Source organism: Rhamphochromis longiceps, linkage group LG22, assembly GCF_057381845.1.
Source record: "Rhamphochromis longiceps isolate RC_006_pf linkage group LG22, R_longiceps_female_GT1.1, whole genome shotgun sequence".
In the NCBI taxonomy this organism is placed as follows: Eukaryota; Metazoa; Chordata; class Actinopteri; order Cichliformes; family Cichlidae; genus Rhamphochromis; species Rhamphochromis longiceps.
Window position 1 is genome coordinate 19,050,577 of NC_140577.1, and position 21,044 is coordinate 19,071,620.

Below are 21,044 nucleotides of genomic sequence, written 5' to 3' on the forward strand. Positions count from 1 at the left end.
CCTCGTGCTTTTGCCAGGAAACGGGAGTTTTTAGAGCTCAGCGAGAGAGGGATGGACGGAAGGACGGACGGAGGGAGCAGATGGCTCCTCGGAAGAGCAGTCAAGCTGACTGTGGACAGTTAGCTTTAGCGTTAGCCACAATAAGGGGAGACTTGTCTGTCAACACAGCTTGTGTACCACCTCCGGTTTGCCTTTTCGAATCTGTTTATCCTACTAAATCAGCTTTCCTGCTTCACTCGCTGTTTCAGCATGTTCTCTTTAATTTAAAAATAAAAAACCCTGCCTTCTTCCCCTTCATAAAACTTTACCCATCTCAATTCTACTATATTTTTGCATGCCTCTGTATTTGCCTTCCTCCCTCCCTCTGTGACTCTAAGAGCATCAGCCAGGCTGCTCTGCTTCACTTAGGTTGATCTCGGGGCTTATGCCCTGATTGGACACACGCCACGATCAGAGACACCAATCGTGGTGCAGCAAGTGGATCACATGATAAGAGTGTGTGTGTGTGTTTGTCTGAGAGCAGTTTGGACGAAGAGGGAGGGAGGAAAGGATAAGAGATGGGGAGAAGGAGGAGGAGGGGTTTTGTGAGTGGCTGCAAGCCGCTACATCACTGAGGGATTTTTTTTCCCAAGAGCCTGAGCAGAGAGAGAGAGATGAAGGTGTTTTTTCCCCCACTCCTGTGGAGAAGAGGAGGAAGAGGAGCGGCGCACAGCACAGACGTTTGGATGAAGGCACGACAGGCAGCTGTACAAGACAGTCTCTGATAGATGCTGTCGCACACACAAACGCAAGCGTGCACGCATGCACACATGCACGCATGCAGCACAGTGGCTCCATCTTACCGACACAGAGCCAGAGTAGTGCAGCACAGCAGAGGTAATTGAACAGCGGTTGCTATGGAAACAGGGGAAACGGTTGCTGACGGTCGGCGCTGTGCCCTGGGAGCATCAGACTTGCCTCTATTAAACATACATACATCATGTACTCACAGCACACACGCCTTTATGCTCTCATGTTTTGTCTTTTTTTTTTTTTTTTGAACATCCAAAAAACCAATAAGGCAGAATGTACAGCTGCTCTGCAGTGGTGCTGTGTGCACGGGCTTAACCGCCATAGTGTTTTAAGCTTCTTTTAAGCCTTGTGCCTTTGTCTTAAATGAGCTTAAATCCACAGTTTGTGTGTGTGTGTGTGTGTACTGGGCAGATGCTCCATCGAGCGTGAAGATGCAGCCACTGAAAGAACCATCGAGATTTACTCACACACTTCACATCCAAACGTAGACAAAACCTGACCAAGGATTTTTTTCCCCCAACAAGTATTCAGCACTTCAGAAAGCTGACTGCCTGGCAAATGTAGAACCTACAGGAACATCTAGCCATATGGGAACCTTATCTAAAGTGGACGCCCTCAGAATTACACTTGACACATGGAATTATCCACCCACACATCCATGCGTCCTCTCCAAAGAGGATATACCCTCCTATATACTGTGTGCACATTTGGAGCTGTGGCACACATCTACACACTATAGGTACGGGCTGGTCCTTTTATAGCACAGCCATATCTGCTTGTTCAAGAGAGCGTACCTGGGCTTGAATGTCTGCTATTTACTTATTTATTTGTGAAAATCATTCCTTCATAGGCGATAAAGACAAACGGCAACAAAGACTGATAATCTGCATCCATATACTCCACATCACTCGGCAGAGCTGCATGTGAGAAAGCAAATGTCTGACTCATTCACACGGCATTAAATGGTCTTTACGCTGTGAGCTGCCTCGTACACAAAGTTCACGCAATGCCTCATTACGTCCATGAGAAAATAGCGCAGGTAGCCAGTGGCCATTATGTTTCCTGCCTCCTGCACTCTCTGCAAGAAAGCAGCTGAATTAAAGCAGGACATATCTAGAAAATTTGTCTCTGGCCTTCTCCAAACTATACATTTTCTTGCTCCTTTACTCTTCATTTAAAGAAATTCTCCTACTCTTACTCCTTAAAAACACAGGCAATAATAAAAACAAGACATTTTCCAAATGCTAATACCATGCCTCTTTGCAATTGGCTGAATTACTGCAGTAGATCTCTCGGTGTTAATGATCAGCGGGCTCATGTACTGAGACGTTTGTCAGAGAGATACGTTTAAAACATTCAAAAGGCTTTTTATGACTTTAAATGTTAATTTTTTGTGATTTGTAATTTTCTTTATTGCCTTTTAGCGATATATTGGATAAACTGCTTCCACTAAATTGTTTCGTTCTTGTTCAAAGTATCACGTTCTGATTTTAAACTGAGCAAGTTGAGACTTTGCATTTAAAAGGATCTGAGCTTTCCCAGTGTGAATTTTCCTCTTCTCTATCCTTTTGCTTCAGCTACAGATAAAAACAAAAAACTAGATTGTTTTTTACCAAATTAGGTAGAAATGACAACTTTTAAATATCATCAGGTGGGGTAGATGTCTCAAGGCTTCCTTTTAAGGTCATAGGGGAAATAAGCAGAGGATGCAAGCACTGACCTCCACACGCCCCATTTAGCTGACACACAGTCCTTGAGACCAAATGGTTTTACTATCAACAGCTACTGCTGAATTTCAAAGTCATGCGCAATGAAAGACGAGGCTGGGGAGGTAAGCATCTTCTGTCTCTATCAGTTGAAACTGATTCTAGCTTCAAGTGAACGATGTGAAGGGAAGGGGACTGGGTAACAGGATCACTAGCCAGTTGTGGTGTTACAATAAGTGTCAATTAGGAGATTATTCCATCACTCTGTGTCTATTATTAAATAAAGCCCAAGTTTCAGTCTATTAGACAATCAGGTGACATAACAAATCTCTTGTGTAACACTGAAAATCACTCATTTTCCATTCGGTTGTGAATGGAAAACAACAGCAGGACAATCACGCTGTCAAATTAACTGGAGATAAAAACACAGCTGCTGGTGAGCACATCAATCGACAGTAGGTGGCTTTGACATTTGCTCGAATGCTAAAAAGGAGTCAACAAGGTTTTTATTGTTTCGGTCTCAACACGGTGTCTTCCTAAAGCCTCTCGCATTGGATCAAAACAAGTCTGGAAACAACACCGACACATTTTCCATATCACTTCTCATTTCCTCTGTGAAAGTTGAACGTGAGAGTTTTCCATCAATTTTCCATCTGAACACTGAGTTACATTTGCGCTGACACTGAGACCGGCTTATGAAACTCCCACTGCCGTCTTCCATCATTTGACTCTGCGACGAAACACCTGAAGATGATGCAATTATTCATGCACACCAACTCCATTCAAATTCAACCAAAAACAAACTTTGAAGATATATTTCGGGGCCGCTTGAGGTCTGAGTTGACAGTTAGAGTGTCACCATTATGCAGCACAGTGTGTGTCTGCTTATGGTAGAGTGAACCACACAGCATCTACCCTTGGAGCTGAAATAAGGGCTGGTTTCTTCAGTGGTAAAGCTCGTACCGGTTTGGCATTTGACGTTGTAACGTAATCGTAACTTCTTTGATAAATTAGAGAAAAGACACAGAGCATCTGCTGTCTGCTACAACTGATGCCCAATTGACTTCACAACATACAATATCTATCATAAACACCTCATTACCAACACCGTCTGGCCATGCACCTACATAAATTTCCTGTGTGAGCCGATTCAACATTAGCCAGCTAACAGGAAGTATGTCATCTTCATCCAAACTCCACTGATCCCCAAATGAAGATGTAGGGCCTTTATATGGGCTCTCTCTGCCAACAGAGAAAGCTAATGTTTTATACCAGAACCAGAGCAGAACAATGCAGGAAAAATATTCCAACATGTGTGCAAGCTTCCTTTCTAAATCTGCGGCATCTTGTTTGAGAAATCACACCTTTCACATCCGTCACATCTTTCAGCCCTTTGTGTCTAAGTTTTATTTTACATATTACGAGAAATAAACGCATCTTAGCAACATTTACCGGCAGTGGGGTGCACAGCCTCCTTGTGTTCTCAGTTTAGCACTGGCTACCATCATCAGCCCCCACTTCACAGGACCTCAGGGGGTCTAAAAGGATATATGGCATTAATAGTTCACTGATATACTCTGAAGCCAGACCACTCAAGGCCTTATAGATGAGGAGGAACTGAAATTGAATCCTAAATTTAATCAGAAGCCCGTGTAACGACATCAGACCTGGCGTGATATGAGAGCTATACGAGGTCTTAGTGAGCAGCCTTGCTGCAGAATATTGAACTGAGTGCAACTGGGTAAATGTTGGAATAATGAGTATCACAAGAGCATGGATAACTGTAAAACTGCAGCATTTAGGTTTGTCATTTTTAAGTGGTGCGCTAAGTTTTGTAAGATGCTCCTTACACCAGATTTCCTCTTATTTAAATGAAAAAATCCACTTCTTAATCCCAGTAGGAAAATACTGGCGAAAGGCAGTGCTACCCCTCGGCCTCCAAGTAGGCACACCTGTGGTATCAGTTTCAAAATCCTCCTAGAGAATTGCATTCACAAGGATTTCAGAAAACAAGGTCAATGACATTCAAACTCATCTGAGATTTTTAGTAGAGGCATCTAGGGTATCAATTTGAAGCTCCTATGTCGCCTCTTTTTTGACTAATTGTATTCACAAACTTAGTCGACAATCCCCCATCAGCCTTTTTGTGCCTGAGGGGTAATAAACTAAAGAGGTCTCCATGCTTAATGAATAAATAGAGCTGTGCATGAACTTTGCAGTAATGATGAAATATACAAGCACACTTACTTGCTTTTTCCAGCTGTGACACATCTATGTGGAAAGCTCAGTACAAAACCAAAACCTAGGCCCAATAATATTTATGAATACTGTGATGTTTTGTCTTCATCTCAACCTTCCTGCTCCCTCAAAAGAAAGAAAGAAAAAGAACAGACACACACACGCACGCAGCATACCTTGTTGAAATCTTCACTTGTGGCTCTCATCTCCTTCCAGGTCTTGTTGAGCAGCTGGATGCAGATACAGAAGAATTCTTCAAAAGCGCGATCGTGGGTGAAGAACATGGGGTGGAAGTCATGGCAGTTTTCACTGGCTGTGGACACAAAAAATACAGATTCTTAAGTACAGAGGAGATAGCTCTAATCTGACTAAACCCAAATAATGCTGCATTTAACTAATAAAAACAAAGCTCAGAAACATGACATACATGACATTTTATATACAGTCTGTATGTGTGCTTGACCCTGTTAGCCGTTGGCCCCGTTTCCACTCTTTATGCTAAGCTACGCTAACTAGAAGACGGCTCAGGCAACATCTTTGATATCCTGACATGATGCCTGGCAAACAGCTTGTTTTGTGCAAATACCACAAGAGCGAATCATCTTACATTAGTCTGGATATTTTGTTTGTAACTGTGACTTCTGGTACCACTGAACTCATCATTAGATTTATAAATATTTTAAAAAGTGTGATCTTGTTAGTTAACAGATAGCCTCAGGCACAACAAAATGCCAAAGGATTAGCCAGTTGCTGAGCAAAGCAAAGGTGCATTTATTTTAACCCAAATGCTCCTTTCAATTAAGGACTGTGGCCTGAAGCTCGAGTCGAGACACCTGACAGAAGCACACTGGGACGGGCATCCCACACAAACAACCACGGCAAATAAACATCACTTAGCTAGAAACATTACAAATAAAATCATACACTAAAGGTTCTGCTTTACACTGACAAATGTGTCTGATGATCACAGAGACGCTTAAGTGTGAAAGCAGAATCATCAGGTTTGTGTATATTAAAGAGGCACCTTGAAAATAATGTAATTTCCACTAGCGACAGAATATTATGGAATATGACACACGGTTCATTAGAGAAAATCTAAAAAGCCTGATAGGGATTGTCTGCTTCAGCGTTGCAGACGTGGCAGGAAGTTGACGTGTTTATAAGGTTATTTCATTAAGAAAAAAAAAAGAAAAACACTACAGAGAAACAGATGCAGTTTATTGAAAATTTCGCCACTCATCAACTTCAAACACAAAAATGCCCCTCAGAGGCAAACTGTGACCTGCAAACGGCTCCAAGTGGACTACGTCGAGACTTTCCATTTTCCAAAGCCAGAGGTGGTTTGTTTTTTTTATTAGCGGCCCACTGAAGCATTTCAATCCTCACCATTTGTGCGAGAGCATGTACGAAATAAGAACGAGAGGGAAGAGAGAAAGCCGAGGCTCTTGAGTGCCCAAACCGCATTAACCAAGAGCTACAATAACAAGGCTTGACATTCATTTGAACTAAATTCGTCTCCCTCTCGTCTTGCTGAGATGAGTGGCGGCCCTGAGCCAAAGGTTGGTTCATTTAAAGAGTTTCAGAATGGAGCAGCGGGAGCACTCGCCCACCAGGAGCAGCCATGAAATTGGATGGAAGGGGTCAGGCTGCAATTGAAACTTCACAGTATAATGAGTGATGCCCTCAGCCCACGGGCACAGCGACCTGAGCCTTGATTTGAAGCGATAGATGCGAGATTAAGGGGAGGGCGAGAGGGGAATCCGGGGAAATGTGTTACCCGTGCCAGTAGTCAATCAGGAAGCTAATAGAGGTGAGCCAAAACAGATGCTGACTACCTGCTTAGTCTACAGTCTTTCTCTCGGGGACAGGAAAAAAAAAAGAGGAAAGAGATAAAAAAAGAAAGGACAGATTACAAAAACTCCCTCAATAATCAAGTACAGCCCCCCCCCCCCCCCTTTTTTTTTTTTTAATCTGGCAAGGACAAGGTGTCGGGAAGGCTGAAGTTTGAAGTGACCTCTGAGCTAAATGGGTTATTTATTGATAGGACCAACAGAGCCCCAAGGTGCCAAGGTGAGGGGAATTACATGTCAAGGTTTATTCTGGAGATACAGACAGCGAGCTCTCTGGTGTGATGCTGCAGAGATTTGTCCATCTCTGGGTTTTGTAAAGCGTGCCGAGTCGAGGGTGGTTTTATTACCTCCAGAAGCACCGATGCTAAGGGGGGAAAGTAAAACATGGCACTGTGCGGGTGGCTCCAAATGGTTACAAAGAGCGCCGTTATCCAAATGCTTACAGAATGCGGATGGTTGAATACAAACACACTTAGCTTAGGGTAAGTGGGAAAAAGCAAAACACCAAAACGTGCACTTTAAGATGCCGTTTAATCGACATTAGGAACGAGCCTTAAATGGTTCTCATGCGACTGTAGCAGAGAAATGGCTGCGATCCTTAGTCTGTTCATTCGAATTTAAATACATCACGTTTACATATAGATGCTGTTTTCAGCTTTTTGATATTTGATTTTTTGACTGCAGAGTGCTGTAGTTCATATGGAGGGAAATGCTGAACAATTTAGTACTTCCCTTTTTTCAGCTAGCTGAAATGCCACTGAATCATTCTCAACACTGCACAAAGGCACTTAAAATTATCCACCTGAATGGAGCTGGAACTGTGTGAGTGCAAAGTCTTGTTGCCATGATTAGGTAACTAGAGCTTTAAGCCTTGCTAGCCTTAACAAACCTTTGTGTTTTTTTCCCTAACCAGAGCGGCGGTTTAGCATTTTTCTGAGTGACACTATGAACACAATAACGAAATGAAAATAGAGGCGCAATAAAACTGTATTGCCCATTATTCTGACTTAAGGGGCTATGCAGCTGAAATCGATGTACAGTAGTATTTAGCTTCTTGTTACTGCTCGTCTCAAATCATGCACACGACCTCGATTTGAAGCTGAGAGACATCACGCTGTGTGCATGAAAGGAGGAATCCATTAGAAAACTTCTTTCAGTGCACAGGCTGGCATTACTGACCTGACATTAAGGAGTACTGGTGAATGGAGCTACCTTTTAAAAATGTCCTTCTAAAAGGGGAAACCTGCAGAGTCACGCAATAAACTTTTAATTAAAATTTAGAATGGATGTTGAGAATACTCCAAGGTAATTTACTGAGAGACTTGTTTTTAGCTGTGATACGATCAGTTGTATCCATATAAAAAATAAATATACAGTAAAGATCGAAATTGTGATTTTATGTCATATAAGATCCACGTTTTAATCACTTACAATACTGCCTTGCACTGAGTAGCAAAATCAACTAAGATGATAAAAAAAAAAAAAAACTACTCTCAACAGCTGCAAGTGAAATCAGAGCCGGGAATCAACGCGAACGGCTTATTTCAGTCTGACTTTTGACAGCAAACAGACTGGATCAAGCCTCCAGGTTTGAAAAGTGAAGCCAATGTCAAAATCTGCATTCATTCAAATGGCCAGAAGGAGGCGACTCTTCTGGTTGCAATCTAATTGATAGAAGTTTATAAGTAAACGATCCCATTTCTCACTTGAATTACGGCTCCACTAAGACGTCTTTTGAGCTAAGAAACATCTCCAAACTGCAACCTTTTTTGTCTAAATCTGAGTTAGAAATGATTATTCATGTTTTATTTCTTCTCGCTTAGATTATTGTAACAGTCTTTGTCTTTGTTTGAGCAAAAAGAATCTTCACCTCCTCCAGTCAGTCAAGAGAGCACATTACACCATTTTTACGCTCATTACACTGGCTTCCAGTACATTTTAGGATTCATTTTAAAATCTTAGTACTGACTTTTAAAGCTTTGAATCATGACGCTCCTGCCTATATTTCTGATCTTTTAGAACCTCGCAGCCTGAGATCATCCAATCAAAGGCTGTTGGTAGTATCCCGAGCACGTTTTAAAACCAGAGGTGATAGATCTTTTAGAGCGGTGGAATTCTCTCCCTCCATCTCTACGTTGCCTGGATTGTATTCATTCTTTTAAACATCATCTTAAGACTCACTTATTTAGACTAGCTTTTAATTAGATTTGTGCTGTATGTTTAATTGTACTGTTTTATGTTATTGTGAAGCACTTTTTGTTTTTTATCCTGTGAAGAGTGCTATATAAATCAATAAAGTAAAGTTAGTAAAGTAAAAATTTTCTTACTGAGTTTAATGTCTCAATTGCTGGTTTCAGCTCTTTTTTATTAAAGCAAGACGTTCATTTTCCATAATTTTGTCCCATTTTGAGTAAAATAGACCATTAAAGGGGTGACTCATCCACTCGTTGCTGTTTCAATAAAGCAATAGGATGATGGTCAAAATGCACACATTCAGGGTTAAATTCAACCCCACAATTAAAAATAAAAAAGTAAAACAAATAAAGTCCAGACCATTACAACAACAACTTCCTACTTAAGAGTTCATCTGTATTCTACCAAAAAAAAACTGATTTTTGGTCTTTTTCCATTAAGAAAGTTAGTGTAAATTTCATATTTCAAGTAACATTTTACTCTCTCTCTCTCTCTCTCTCTCTCTCTCTCTCTCTCTCTCTCTCTCTATATATATATATATATATATATATATATATATATATATATATATATATATATATATATATATATATATATGTGTGTGTGTGTGTGTGTGTGTGTGTTTTGAAAGTACATTACACCATGAGTTTATATTTTGATGACTTTATGAAGACTCACATCATTGAACACACACCCAGATACTGAACTCTGCTTGTAGCTGGCTAAACACAGTCTGAAACAGCAGGGCGGCCGTGAACTCATACTCAGTTAAAGTCACAATTTATGACTCTTTCTGGCCAAGCATATGGGGCCACAGCAGACACTTGGAGTGATATTATAACCCAGCTCTAATGAGTATTCTTTGTCCTGTGTGTGTTTCATCCATCTGCATATACAGATGTTCAGTGCCTGTATCGCTCAGAGTAAGTAACAGGACACTATAATGGCTCATTTAAATCATGCTTGACCATATGCTCACATTGGTCAGCAGAACATTGGTTCAATACTTTTTTCAACAGAAAATGATGAAAGAGCATCTTTGGTGGTACAGATAGTTGCCTTTGTAGTGACTGATGCCTGTTTCTTCCTGGTTGAGGCTATGCAAACAATTCTATGCTCTGTTTCAATCACTGCCTGTTAAGCTATTTTTTCCAGATCATTGAAATCCCGAAGAGAACCGGAAGCTCAGTGACATGATAGCTCAATTCTGACCAAAACTGTAGGAGAAACAATGATTTCTATGAACTGCGTCGGTACGGACAGACACCCTGACGTCCAGCTTAGCTGAAGGACTGATGAACTGAGAGAGAGTAACACCCATCACTGGCTAAACGTAGGTCTTCAAATTATTATTAAATCTGAAAGACAGAAACATCTGGGCATGCAGATAATGACCCAAAACAAAAAGCCATTGCTGTGAAAAACCAGAGAGGAAAAACAAGAAGTTCTGCAACTTAAGATGAGGCCCCTATAACAGCTTTGATCTCATTCAGATTAATGAAGAGACAGCGACAGCTGACAGACAAAATATACAAGAAAGAACTGAAGGTATAAATTTAGCTTTCAAGTTAGAATAGAAAAAAGAAGCAAACCAAAACAGCACGATACAAATAGAGACCGCACAGACTGGTTTGTGGAAGCCTCCGCTTTAGCAAATCAGTCTGCCTGCTAAGCGCAAAGCACTCACAGTTGTGTAGGTGCACTGGACCGACACATACCTGCTAATTAGTGCTAAATATAAATAAGTATAGAATTTCACCTACTGTAAAAAAAACTGGAGCACACACTTCTCGGACAGTCCGTTATTTCCAGTAAATGCACAGCAAGCCATTTATTTAGAAAACTGCATGAAAAATTCACCAGCACCCTAAACACGTTTTTTTAGTCATGAGGTTCAGTTCAGCGACTCCAATTAGCGGAGGTGAAACTTAGCAGACAGCTAATATCTGCAGATACCTGCGTCTGCAGCCACCGGCCACTAAAAAGATGCATAACCATTAAAAATGTAAACGAGCGAGTTATTAAAAGAAATTCATGCCCATGCAGCTGTCTGGCTACTGAGACAAGTTTTGTTTTTTTTTTCTGTACCAGGCTGAAAGCATATTTATTTCTGCTGTAAGCCTTGGCATTTTCACATCTCTGGCCCTTTGAGGAACTGCACTTTTTGACACGTCTGCATCGACTCTGCAGCTTCACAGGCTGCCACTTGTTCCTGACACGTTTTTGCTACATTGTTTTGCCATCTGTGTAGACGCACCATCTTCATCGGCTCTTTTTAAATCATCTATACCAATTGTAATAAAATAATAAGTAGACTTCTGGTGCTGTAGGAGCAAGTGTAGGCTTTTTGAATGAATTTTTAAAAGAACGTTGATATTTTTATAGTTCTTTTCACCAAAGGGAAAGCAATATTATAAAATACTGGAAAATGTATAATTCAGAATCACAACTCGAAGGCGTATGTGAACTTTTTTTTTTTTTTAAACACTGCTTCAGTAGCTCATGGCCTGACTGATAGGATGTTAAAGTTCTGTCAGCAGAGAGGAGTTCAAAGCCACTGGCTGCAGACTAAATTAGACACATCGGTACAGTGATGTTCCACGACATCAACAAATTTAATCATGAAGACGAGGCCACTCAGGGGGCTCGGGCAGTTCTCCTCTCCTTTCATCCATCTTCTGGGACATGGGCTGCTTTCAAGGGTCACTGTCACGTTCCTAAAGTGGACTTGTGTGCGCGTTTGCGTGTGTACGCCGCCATCACCCGTCATGTTATTAGAGTCCATTCGACGTGATCGCTCCGAGGACTCGGTGACATCGGCTGAAAGCTAATTACTCAACTGGCGACCAAACAGATGAGTCGTGGACATGAGGGAGGTGACTAAGCATTTGCCCAAAGAGAATGAGCGCACATCTCTATGCATGTGTGAGAGGAAGACAGAGGCTGAATGCCATCCTGACATCTGTCAAGGTCTGCTGTGTATTTGTTTGTGTGCATGCGTGTCTGTGAGCGTGCACAAAGCAAGCACAACAACTCTCAGAGTCACCTTGCAGCTATGCCACATGAATACACAGCAAAAAGTGTCATCCCCACTCTAATTACAATACCAGCATGGCCTCATGTCCAACTGTGATGAGGGGAGAGCGTGTGTGAATGTGTGAATGTGTGCATGCGTATGTGTGTGTGTCCAGCAAGCAGCGTCAGCATCATCTTTCGGATCCAGTCACTGTTTGCGTGAGTGTACAGGATGCCAAAGCAGCAGGTACACAGAGATGCAAACCACAGCTGGCTGCATGACTGTGTATTTCTACAGCACAGTGTCACTAAAACCACATAAGTAATGGATATCAGGCTTAAAATAAACACATCAAAGCTAACCTATATGCATCAAAGCGTAGCGTTTCTACTAATATACTGGATCTAAGGGGAGAGAGCTTTTGTAGATCCATCTATGTGCTAGACTGCTACATGAATTCAGCAGGGATTTTAATGATCCTACGAGCCTATTAAGACCCTGCCAAATGTTATAGGGTCAGTGTGTCCCTTTCAAATGCACGGTCAATGAGATTTTGGGGCGGGAATCTATGTGAAATAACAATAAAAACTTTACAATATCTGGGCCAGACCAGCAAGGCTCTGCTCTGATTAAAGTATCTCAATCATGAAACTAATGATCATTAAATAAGGATGCCAGCAGAAAGGGGGTCGCTGGTCCAAGGCTCTGCTCAGGAATGCAAGATTAAAAAAAAGAAAAGAAAAAGAGGCAGTGCAAGAGATGCAAGACATAAACGGGAAACCATTTGTTCAAAATATTACATTTGTTTTATTTGGAATCTCCTAACAACAACAACTGTGCCATTATAGGGAGGGATGCAGATTAGATAAGGATGAAAAACAGGGAAAAGTCGGAGCCTCGAAATTCGGGGGCTTTCATTTGCATAACAAAACCACTTTAGCATGTGGTGTTGCTCACAATGGTCAAGAAGCATTAGAGGACAGGGGAAGAGCAAAGGATAGGAGGGTAACAGATGGAGAGAAAGGAAAATGAGACAGAGTGAATCCATCAGCGCTGTGGACTGAGACAGAAATCCAACAAATTTCACAGCATCTGCTCGCACAGACTTCCTTTCTCAGCTACAATGAGGCTTGCATCCAGCTGTGAGTTTTGTGAGTCTGCTGTGCCTGGGTTGCAATTATTAAAGGTACTAAACACAACTTATATCTTAATATGCAAAATATGGGGGCTAAACCATGCACTCTATTATGCCTCGTGCCAGATTCTTCTGAAGGAATATCTCAGATGGCGTGAGTCATGCTTACGTAAACAAACACACAATCTGTCTGCGGCGGTCCAAATGCAAAAAACCAGAATTGTTTGTTAATCATTACAAAACAACAGAAAATGATCCAGCTTACATGCACATATGTGTTCGTGCATTAGTGCGGTATGCACACAAACACAGCCTGCACGAGCGAACGAAACATATTCATACACAGGTACTGTGCATCGAGTAAAAATAATAGACTTATAAGATTGTAGCTGCGTCAGGTGCAAACGATAACGTGCATTTTCCTTTTAATCTGGGAATGCCCTCACTTTTTGGAAAGGAACAAATGCTGCGTAACGCCCCAGGCATGCAGGCCTAGAGACCCAGCAGTGGCCATCTGGCAATCAGTGGTCAAAAAGATGTATTCCCCAATTGGTTTCATTGATTGCTAAAGCCCCATTTACCCACTGGTCACTAAGGAAAAAAGCTTTATTCCCCATCTGGTTGACAACTGGTTGCTGGCAGTCACTACTGTGAAAGTGATGGTAAGGCTCTGTGCTGAAAATCGCCCCATGATTACTTCAGTTAGAGTAGGTTGTATGAAAGACATCAACTGGTCTGCAAACACTTGCAAACTGCTCACCAAGCGGTAGAAACCTGTGAAACCTGTGTCACAAACTGGAAAGAGAGAACTTTTGCTTTTACTTTGAAGCCATATTGTCTCAGTTTAGGTCGTGTTGTACTTTTTCATGTTTCACTACAGCTCGGGGAATAAATGCCAAATATTTGCAGACAAGCCGCATCTTCCATGCAAACTACAACTAGCTAGCAACCACAATTTAACCTCCAAGCGCAGAAATGGCCTCTTTTGAATATTTGATTACACTGATAGAATTTTGCATTTGATCTCATTTTGTATCTGATAGGAAAGAAACGTGCATTTACACCATATTCACATCGTCCTTCATTTTAACAGCACAGAAAACTTTGTCCCGTTTGTAACTCTCAGCTTCCGCAGCAGCTACCTTTTGGTGCTTTTACAACTATATAAAGACGCTAGACCTCAGCGGTTTTGTATTGTCTGATTTCACCCTCGACAGCCTGCCAGTAAGAGGTCTTTTGGGGAAACAGATTGTTGAGAGCATGGTTTGCTGGTAAATTACATCCAAGGACCTCCAAGAGCAAAAAACACATACAAGCAAAATTTAGATCGGCAGCACTTGCATAGGCTGGCTTATGTTTCATCCACTGAGCCACTTTAGTATATCACAACATGCTGAGAACTGACAGGGGACGGGAGTTTCTGGAAAATGCCAATGATGCTCAAAAATTGAGATTCTCAAGCACCCATCTGTCAAGTTTGTTGTTGTTTGTGCTCTCAAATTTACAATCCGTTTACTGGTGTATGCCCGAGGCTATGAAGTGGAAAACCCTGAAGAATGCTATCCTCCCCCCAGTTAACACAAGCCTGCAACTGACAACTGTGAGAAGTGGCTGCTGACTGCCAAATAGATGCTCATGTCATGACTCGAGGGATACTTGGGATTCTGCGCTTGGCCTTTACATCCTTCTGCCATCATCTCCTCCTGATTCACTGAGGGAGAATTACAAAGGAGGTGGCTTGCAGTGGCAGCTGTGATTTGACGATCGGCTTCCACGTCAATGCACAGCTAAAACTTAATGTTTGTACACTTTAATACTTGTAGTTGGAGAAGTTGCTGAATTTGGAAAATGCCTCGTCAAATCAGAAGTGTGAATAATGCTATCAAAAGTGAAATGACTCAAAATCGATTACTTCTGATGTGCTTGGACTCATGCTAGGTTACAAGTTTTAGGCTGGAAAACATAATCCAAAAGTCTCAAATCAATCCTGCAGAGCAAACTCTGCTGCTAGGCACTAAAAATATCCCAGCATTAGGAAATCTCCAGAATATCAGAAACATTTTATGATGAAAATAAATACCTTGCGAGCTGAGTCACGGATACTTCAAGGACCATTTACCGGTGGCAAGTTTGAGCTTATTCTTGTTTGATATGATTTTCTGAAGTAGTGACACTGTTGAATATTTGGCACGGCTTTATTGCTCTTATGCTGCGTTGGCCTCCCCGCAGCGTGTGACATACGAGCAGGAGGTAGAATTTCATCCCTGAGCAATGCGTCCTCTGTGCTTGTTTTACTGTTTTATGCACCACATGGTGTGTAATGCACGTTCGTCCCTCAGATGTGCTCACGGATAGAAATTAGTTAAGGTACAGATAGCAAAGATAGCGACTACAGACACTAACGTGCCATAGAAAACAATCAGAAACCATAAAGTCGTAATGAAATACATTTTAAAGCTGTGAAGCTGTTTCTTTCCATTTGAAACGGACTGATTAAAAAGCCTGAGAATGTGAGATATGATATTTGTGGCTGCTATTTACTCTTCTGCATGAGTGTATGGCTGCATGTCCCAACATGAATATCCATTTCGCGGCTGTGAGTGTGTGCAAAAACTACATCTCACTGGCACACTGCGGCCCAGTCCGAACACATAGCAGCCTTTTAATCTCACACTGTGTTACCTCTCAAGGGTTGTACGTGTATGTGTGGAAGTGTGTGTGTTGTTTTTTGGGTAACAGCAGGGGAGGTTAATGAGTTTGGATGACTCTGAGTCACCTGCTGGGCTTGGACATACTACATACACACAAGTCCACACACAAACCTTTGAGTGACTGGACTCAACTAGCCATATGTATCACAACAGCCCCGTTACTCTCTAACTAGCGTCACTTAGAGTTTATTAGAATATTAGAAGGCGGTGCAAATATATGAACAGTATAATAAATTTTTGCTTAAAGTAAGAGATACACAGATGAGGTGATATAAACAACAAAACTGCATTAAGAGAATTTTGTAAATGTTCCTTATTGCGATGCTGCTCATGTGCTGAAATGTACAGTGAATTTGACCAAAGTGCTGTACACGGCCTTTTGTTCTGACCTTGGCTGATGGCTTTCTAAAGAAAGACACAGAAACAAACCTGAAGAACATCACGTGACCGTCAGTCTGCCTCTCTCTGTGTTCTTAGAAATGGGGTTTGGTCTCCTTTTGATTTTGGCATCCGTGTCTGCTAGCATGCGTGCGTCCTACCTGGACCCGCCATGCCTCACCACCCAGCTCTCCATCTCAGCACAGAGACGACACACCGTGAATCACCAAGCAGGGCCATTACTCACCATGCCTGGCCTGTTCTAAATAACTTCATAAATATTCCATGGGCCGGCTTAAGCGGGGAGAGAGAAGTCATGGCTCGGCGTCTCAAAGACACAGATTCCATTAGGCCCCGTGTTCCAGCAGAAACACTGTTGGGACAATTAATCTTTTAGGATCCGAAGCGAGGCATCAGAAATGGAGAAATAGAGCCAGGACAGGTATGTATTAATGGAAGTAATTGAGAAAGAGAGACTGGGAGGCAGGACAGAGAGTGACACCTGCTGTTATGAATTATGTAGGCTCTATCAGCGCTGATATAAGCTTGCCTCCTTTGTGCAGATCAAATATGTACAGTGACATCTGAACAACAGCAACAAAGGCAAAATACTATAAGGTCTCAAAACACGGATAGAGTGGAATAGAAAAACAGAATAGAAGAAAGTTTGTTCACCTGAGCGAGGACTAAGAAAACTATCACTGCAGATTCATGAGTGGATTATATAGTATTTCTTTTAGACAATGGTATAATGCTACTTTCTGGTGTGCTTGTGCCATTTTTGTCAAATTCATGGGAAAAGACAGCAACCGAGACCATAAAAGCAGGAGAAAGGACTACAAGTCTGAGCGGGACAGATGTTCTTCAGACACACCAAGAGGGACAAATAAAAAAAGGAGGATGCATGAAAGCAAGAACGAAAATTGAGAAAAGTGAGAAAAATGTGGTTAGAATGAAAGCGCTTGAAGATGCGAGCAGGGAAGAAAGGCAACTTCAGCAGGCCCCGGCAAATCCAGAATCCCTCCGCGTTTCATCCTCGTGAGAAAACAAGAAGAGAGCGTCTGCGTGCCAGAGCCATACTTGCATTTCACACAGATGGAGAGAGAAAATGAGCCACAGAGACGTCGCTGCTGTCACCATTAATCCACGGTCTCTTTCTTCTGCCTTTATCCACAAAGGGATACAGAGCAGATTTTTTAAAAAAAAGAAAAAAGAAAAAAAAAAGCGAACACTTTTTTCCTGTTTTGCAGCTTTGCATCAGCGTGTAGCTCGGTAGCATCAAAGTTTTAGGGAGTACAGCTTTCTCAGTGTATCAATTTCTTATTTATCTTCTGCAGCACTAAGACTGTGTGGTGGAACATTATTCACAAGAACATTTAAGTTACTGTTTTACAGTGATGGATGCAGACGTTCCAGCAGCTCGTGTGCAACTGTGCTTACAGGAGTCAGAGTGGTGCTTTGAGATGAGTGGTGAAATAGCTTAGCAGCACACTCATAATAAAAGCATCACCATGTAGATGGCTGGCAAAAAACAACACCAGCCATTATTAAATTTCTTCATGTTTTTCAGTCTTTGATTGAACTACTGGGCTGTAGCGATGGGGCTGCATAAAAACTTATAAGCTCAACAAGGTTTTTACAAAGCTTTTACAGTTTATCTTGACAGCAGGATGCAAGTCAGCGCTAAAAATCTGAAACCCATTCATCTAATTATCCAGACATTTAGCAAACACATTCAAGCTACCAGTTAATCTTCTAAGAACTAACCAGACTTGCTAGCGTTAATGTGTCGTGTTAATAGCATAGTACAAAATACACAGTAGCAAAACATCAACAACAACATAAAAAAATGTTCACAGCCACAGACTTAATTTAAAATGTAAGTCCTAAATTAAATAGGTGATGTTACTATGGCAACTCCACCTATGTTAGATGCCCTATCCAAAACTGTTTACCAACTGGCCAAACAACGTTGCGATCTCTAGCACCACTGTGGTCTGTCATTTACAGAGGTGGAGGTGTCACCGCTTTGAAAGTGACCAATCACATTAGGGCCTTTGGGCTCCGCCCTCCAAACTGTCAAGAGTCAGATTTATTCGTCCATGACTTAGTTTTCATACTTTTTTGTAGTGAACAAGAAACAGACAGTTTTTTCCACAGTACAAACGCTTACAATAAAGAGAAACGTCGCTGTTACATTTTAAGTTACTGGTGGAACAACGCACAACAGTATCTTGGCTTAAATACCATCAAAGCTGATAAAAAGAGAAAAGTTCTAACATCCTCATTAGTGTCAGGTATTTCACTGTTTCTCCAACGAAAGGTCAACCAAATGATGTCAGTGTAGAGCCAAGACTCATTTCTCCACCATCATCTCTCTGGGGAAAGTGCTACACGCACGCACGCACACTCTATTAATGACTAGCCGTCACTCTCTAAGCACCTGCCAGGCCCATGTTACATTTGTCCTACTCGTACGTTCATTAGTGTGTGTTAATATACACAGGGCTAATGGGGTGTGTATGAAAATGCACTTAGCTCACTACAGGAGAAAAGCAATGCAGCTTATGAGTACTCTGGGGCACAGTGGCATCCTCTCATAAGGATTGGACTCATACAATGTTCAAAGAGTGTGAGACTGAGCAAATATTTACTGGAGCTCTGACGGAGATGGATGAGAAGATTAAGATTTAGAGCTCAGTAAATAAAAATATATCAAAATGTTGTCTTTTCTCTCCTGTCCCCAGTGTTTGCCTTGTTTCCTTTCATTCCCTCTACATCCATTTTTTTTAAAACCTTGTACCCAACGATGGCCTACTTATGTATAAAGCCATCGTGTCATGTTTTAACCAGGCGTATGTGCCGTTATCATGTCAGCAGAGCATAATATCGCAGATAGATCGGTCATTCTCTGCAGGTTATGGGTTCACCTTTGCAATTCTTATCTGCCCTCCCATTTCACAAATACATAAACACAGTCTGCTGCATCATAAATATTAATGGTATGTTCAGTGTCCCAGACTAACACCCTCAGTAAAGGGGACATTATACAGCCACTGGGGACCGAAAGGCTGAAAAGTACGAGTCAAGGTCACTGCTATAATTCAACTAGGGCATCCGGTCCTGGAGGGGAATTTTTTTGTGTCATAACATAACAGTATCATCAGCTTAGTCGCATCCTTCGGGCTAAAGAAGAGAGGGACCATCCGGCTCGTTATGAGTGCACAGTTCAAAAGCTGGCATCACGGCTCTTACATTTCAAAGTGAATCCCAAATCTTGTTTTGGGAGGGGGGGAAATTTGGACTGTATTTGAAGGAGAAAGTCTCTCAAAAACAGAAAGTTTTATTTATAATGACAGTCTGGCATTCATCCCAGGGATCCAGCTCTGTTGCATAAGCCCTTCAATTCGAAGCTTAGAAAAAGCCTTAGAGATACACGTTTCCCTATTTAGGGACAAGTCTGGCTGTTTCATCTGTATTTTGGTACGAATGAGGTCAAACTGATATTTCTAAGAGAGACTGAAGTGAAGAATTTCAGTCTGCTAAGAGAAAAGGCCTAAAGGGCACGTGGAGTGAAGCACTGGATTTAAAAAAAGAAAAAAAAGAGCACTGACATACACGGAATATAAATATAACCCAGAGATCTGCTGCAAAGAATCATCAGGCAAACACAGAGTAGAATGAAAGTGATCACTGAAACATGAAAAACTAAAAGCTCAGCATGTTTTCACACACCACCGGTGCCCTGCACTCACCCAGCCCATCTCTCCCGGTCAGGACGTGTCTACAGGTCATTCGCGGGATAAAAGTAGAGCAGGCAGAATGTGACCAAGGTAGGAAAGTCGGGGATAGAAATGTAGCGTTAGAGCTCAGTCTGGCAGAGATAAGAGCATGTTTAAAATAGACAGGGCAATTACAATACGTTTAAAAAAAGCAGTGTTTCCACACTTTCTTATCTGGTATTGAAACCTAGCTTGGTACTTTTATCGGGACAATTTTCCGACAAGAGTATAAAAAAACAAAAACCTGCACTGCAGCCAACTCCTCTGGAAAAAAAGAATATAAGCAGAAGAAAAGGGCAGATCTGTTTAAAACTGAGCTAAAAATGCCTCCTTCCTCCCCACAGGCAGCAGCAGGGGTCAGTCTGGATTGGAACCGAGACCAGCTCAGCTATTTAAACAAGTAAAGACAGATGAAAAGGGCACATCAATTTGAAGTGGACGTAGGCACAGCGTCTCTTTCTCTGCGCAGTGTGCCGTCCAGAGGCGGCATATTAGGCTGAAAAGGGGCTCCGTGGGGGCGAGGTGCATCACTAAATAATGAACTCCTGGCAGCACAATTACAGGGCATAATGGTTGCTTTCATCTTAACAGTTAGGGGCTGTGTGTACTTGTGTCTCTGGATGTTTGTATTCTTGCACACAACTATATGCATCTCTGCATGTAAAGCATCTTGGGTTTTTTTATGTCTTTATTCAAAGTGTGTGCAAAGTGTGTGCAAAGTGTATGCAAAGTGTGTGTGTGTGTGTGTGTGTGTGTGTGTGTGTGTGTGTGCGCGTTTGCTGATATAGACTTACGGAGCTCGCCCACTTTCAGTATCTCGCACAGCATCTTGGTCAGCTCGATGCTGCTGCGGCCGAACGGACACTCGTGTTTGTCTTCTCGACTGCTGTTCTCCAAGACAATCTGGAAACAAGAGGTTATAAAATAAGCCAGGCAAGAAATAAGGACTGTATTTCCTCAGGGCTATAAAACAAAAAAAGAAATTTCTGGTGAGTGTGTTGCCCGAAGGCTAAAAAAAAAAAAAGCAAATTGCTCAGACTAATTAAAAAACTGAATGTTTCCTAATTTACAGAAAATTATTTTTTTTTGTTTTGTTTCTTTTAATTTTTGCTTCTATATATTTGATAGAAAAGTTCATGATTTTTCACTGTAATTTCGGTTTTTTTTTTAAATCTATTACTTCATTACTTTGGTGCAGAATGAATAGCAGTGAGTGGTGTTTTTATCAGTAGGAAAAGCCATA

General features: G+C 41.6%; 1 protein-coding gene across 3 annotated transcripts in view; it reads right to left on the reverse strand.

Moving 5' to 3' along the window:
* The window catches only part of elmo1 (engulfment and cell motility 1 (ced-12 homolog, C. elegans)), a 110,570-nt gene that overhangs the window by 21,807 nt on the left and 67,719 nt on the right, over nt 1–21,044 (reverse strand). For all 3 annotated transcript variants that reach the window (XM_085395207.1, XM_085395205.1, XM_085395206.1), the window contains 2 exons: nt 20,596–20,704; nt 4,913–5,049 (listed from right to left, as the gene is read on the reverse strand). In XM_085395207.1, coding sequence (XP_085251333.1) covers nt 4,913–5,049; nt 20,596–20,704 — 246 coding nt within the window. The remainder of the gene's footprint in view (nt 1–4,912; nt 5,050–20,595; nt 20,705–21,044) is intronic.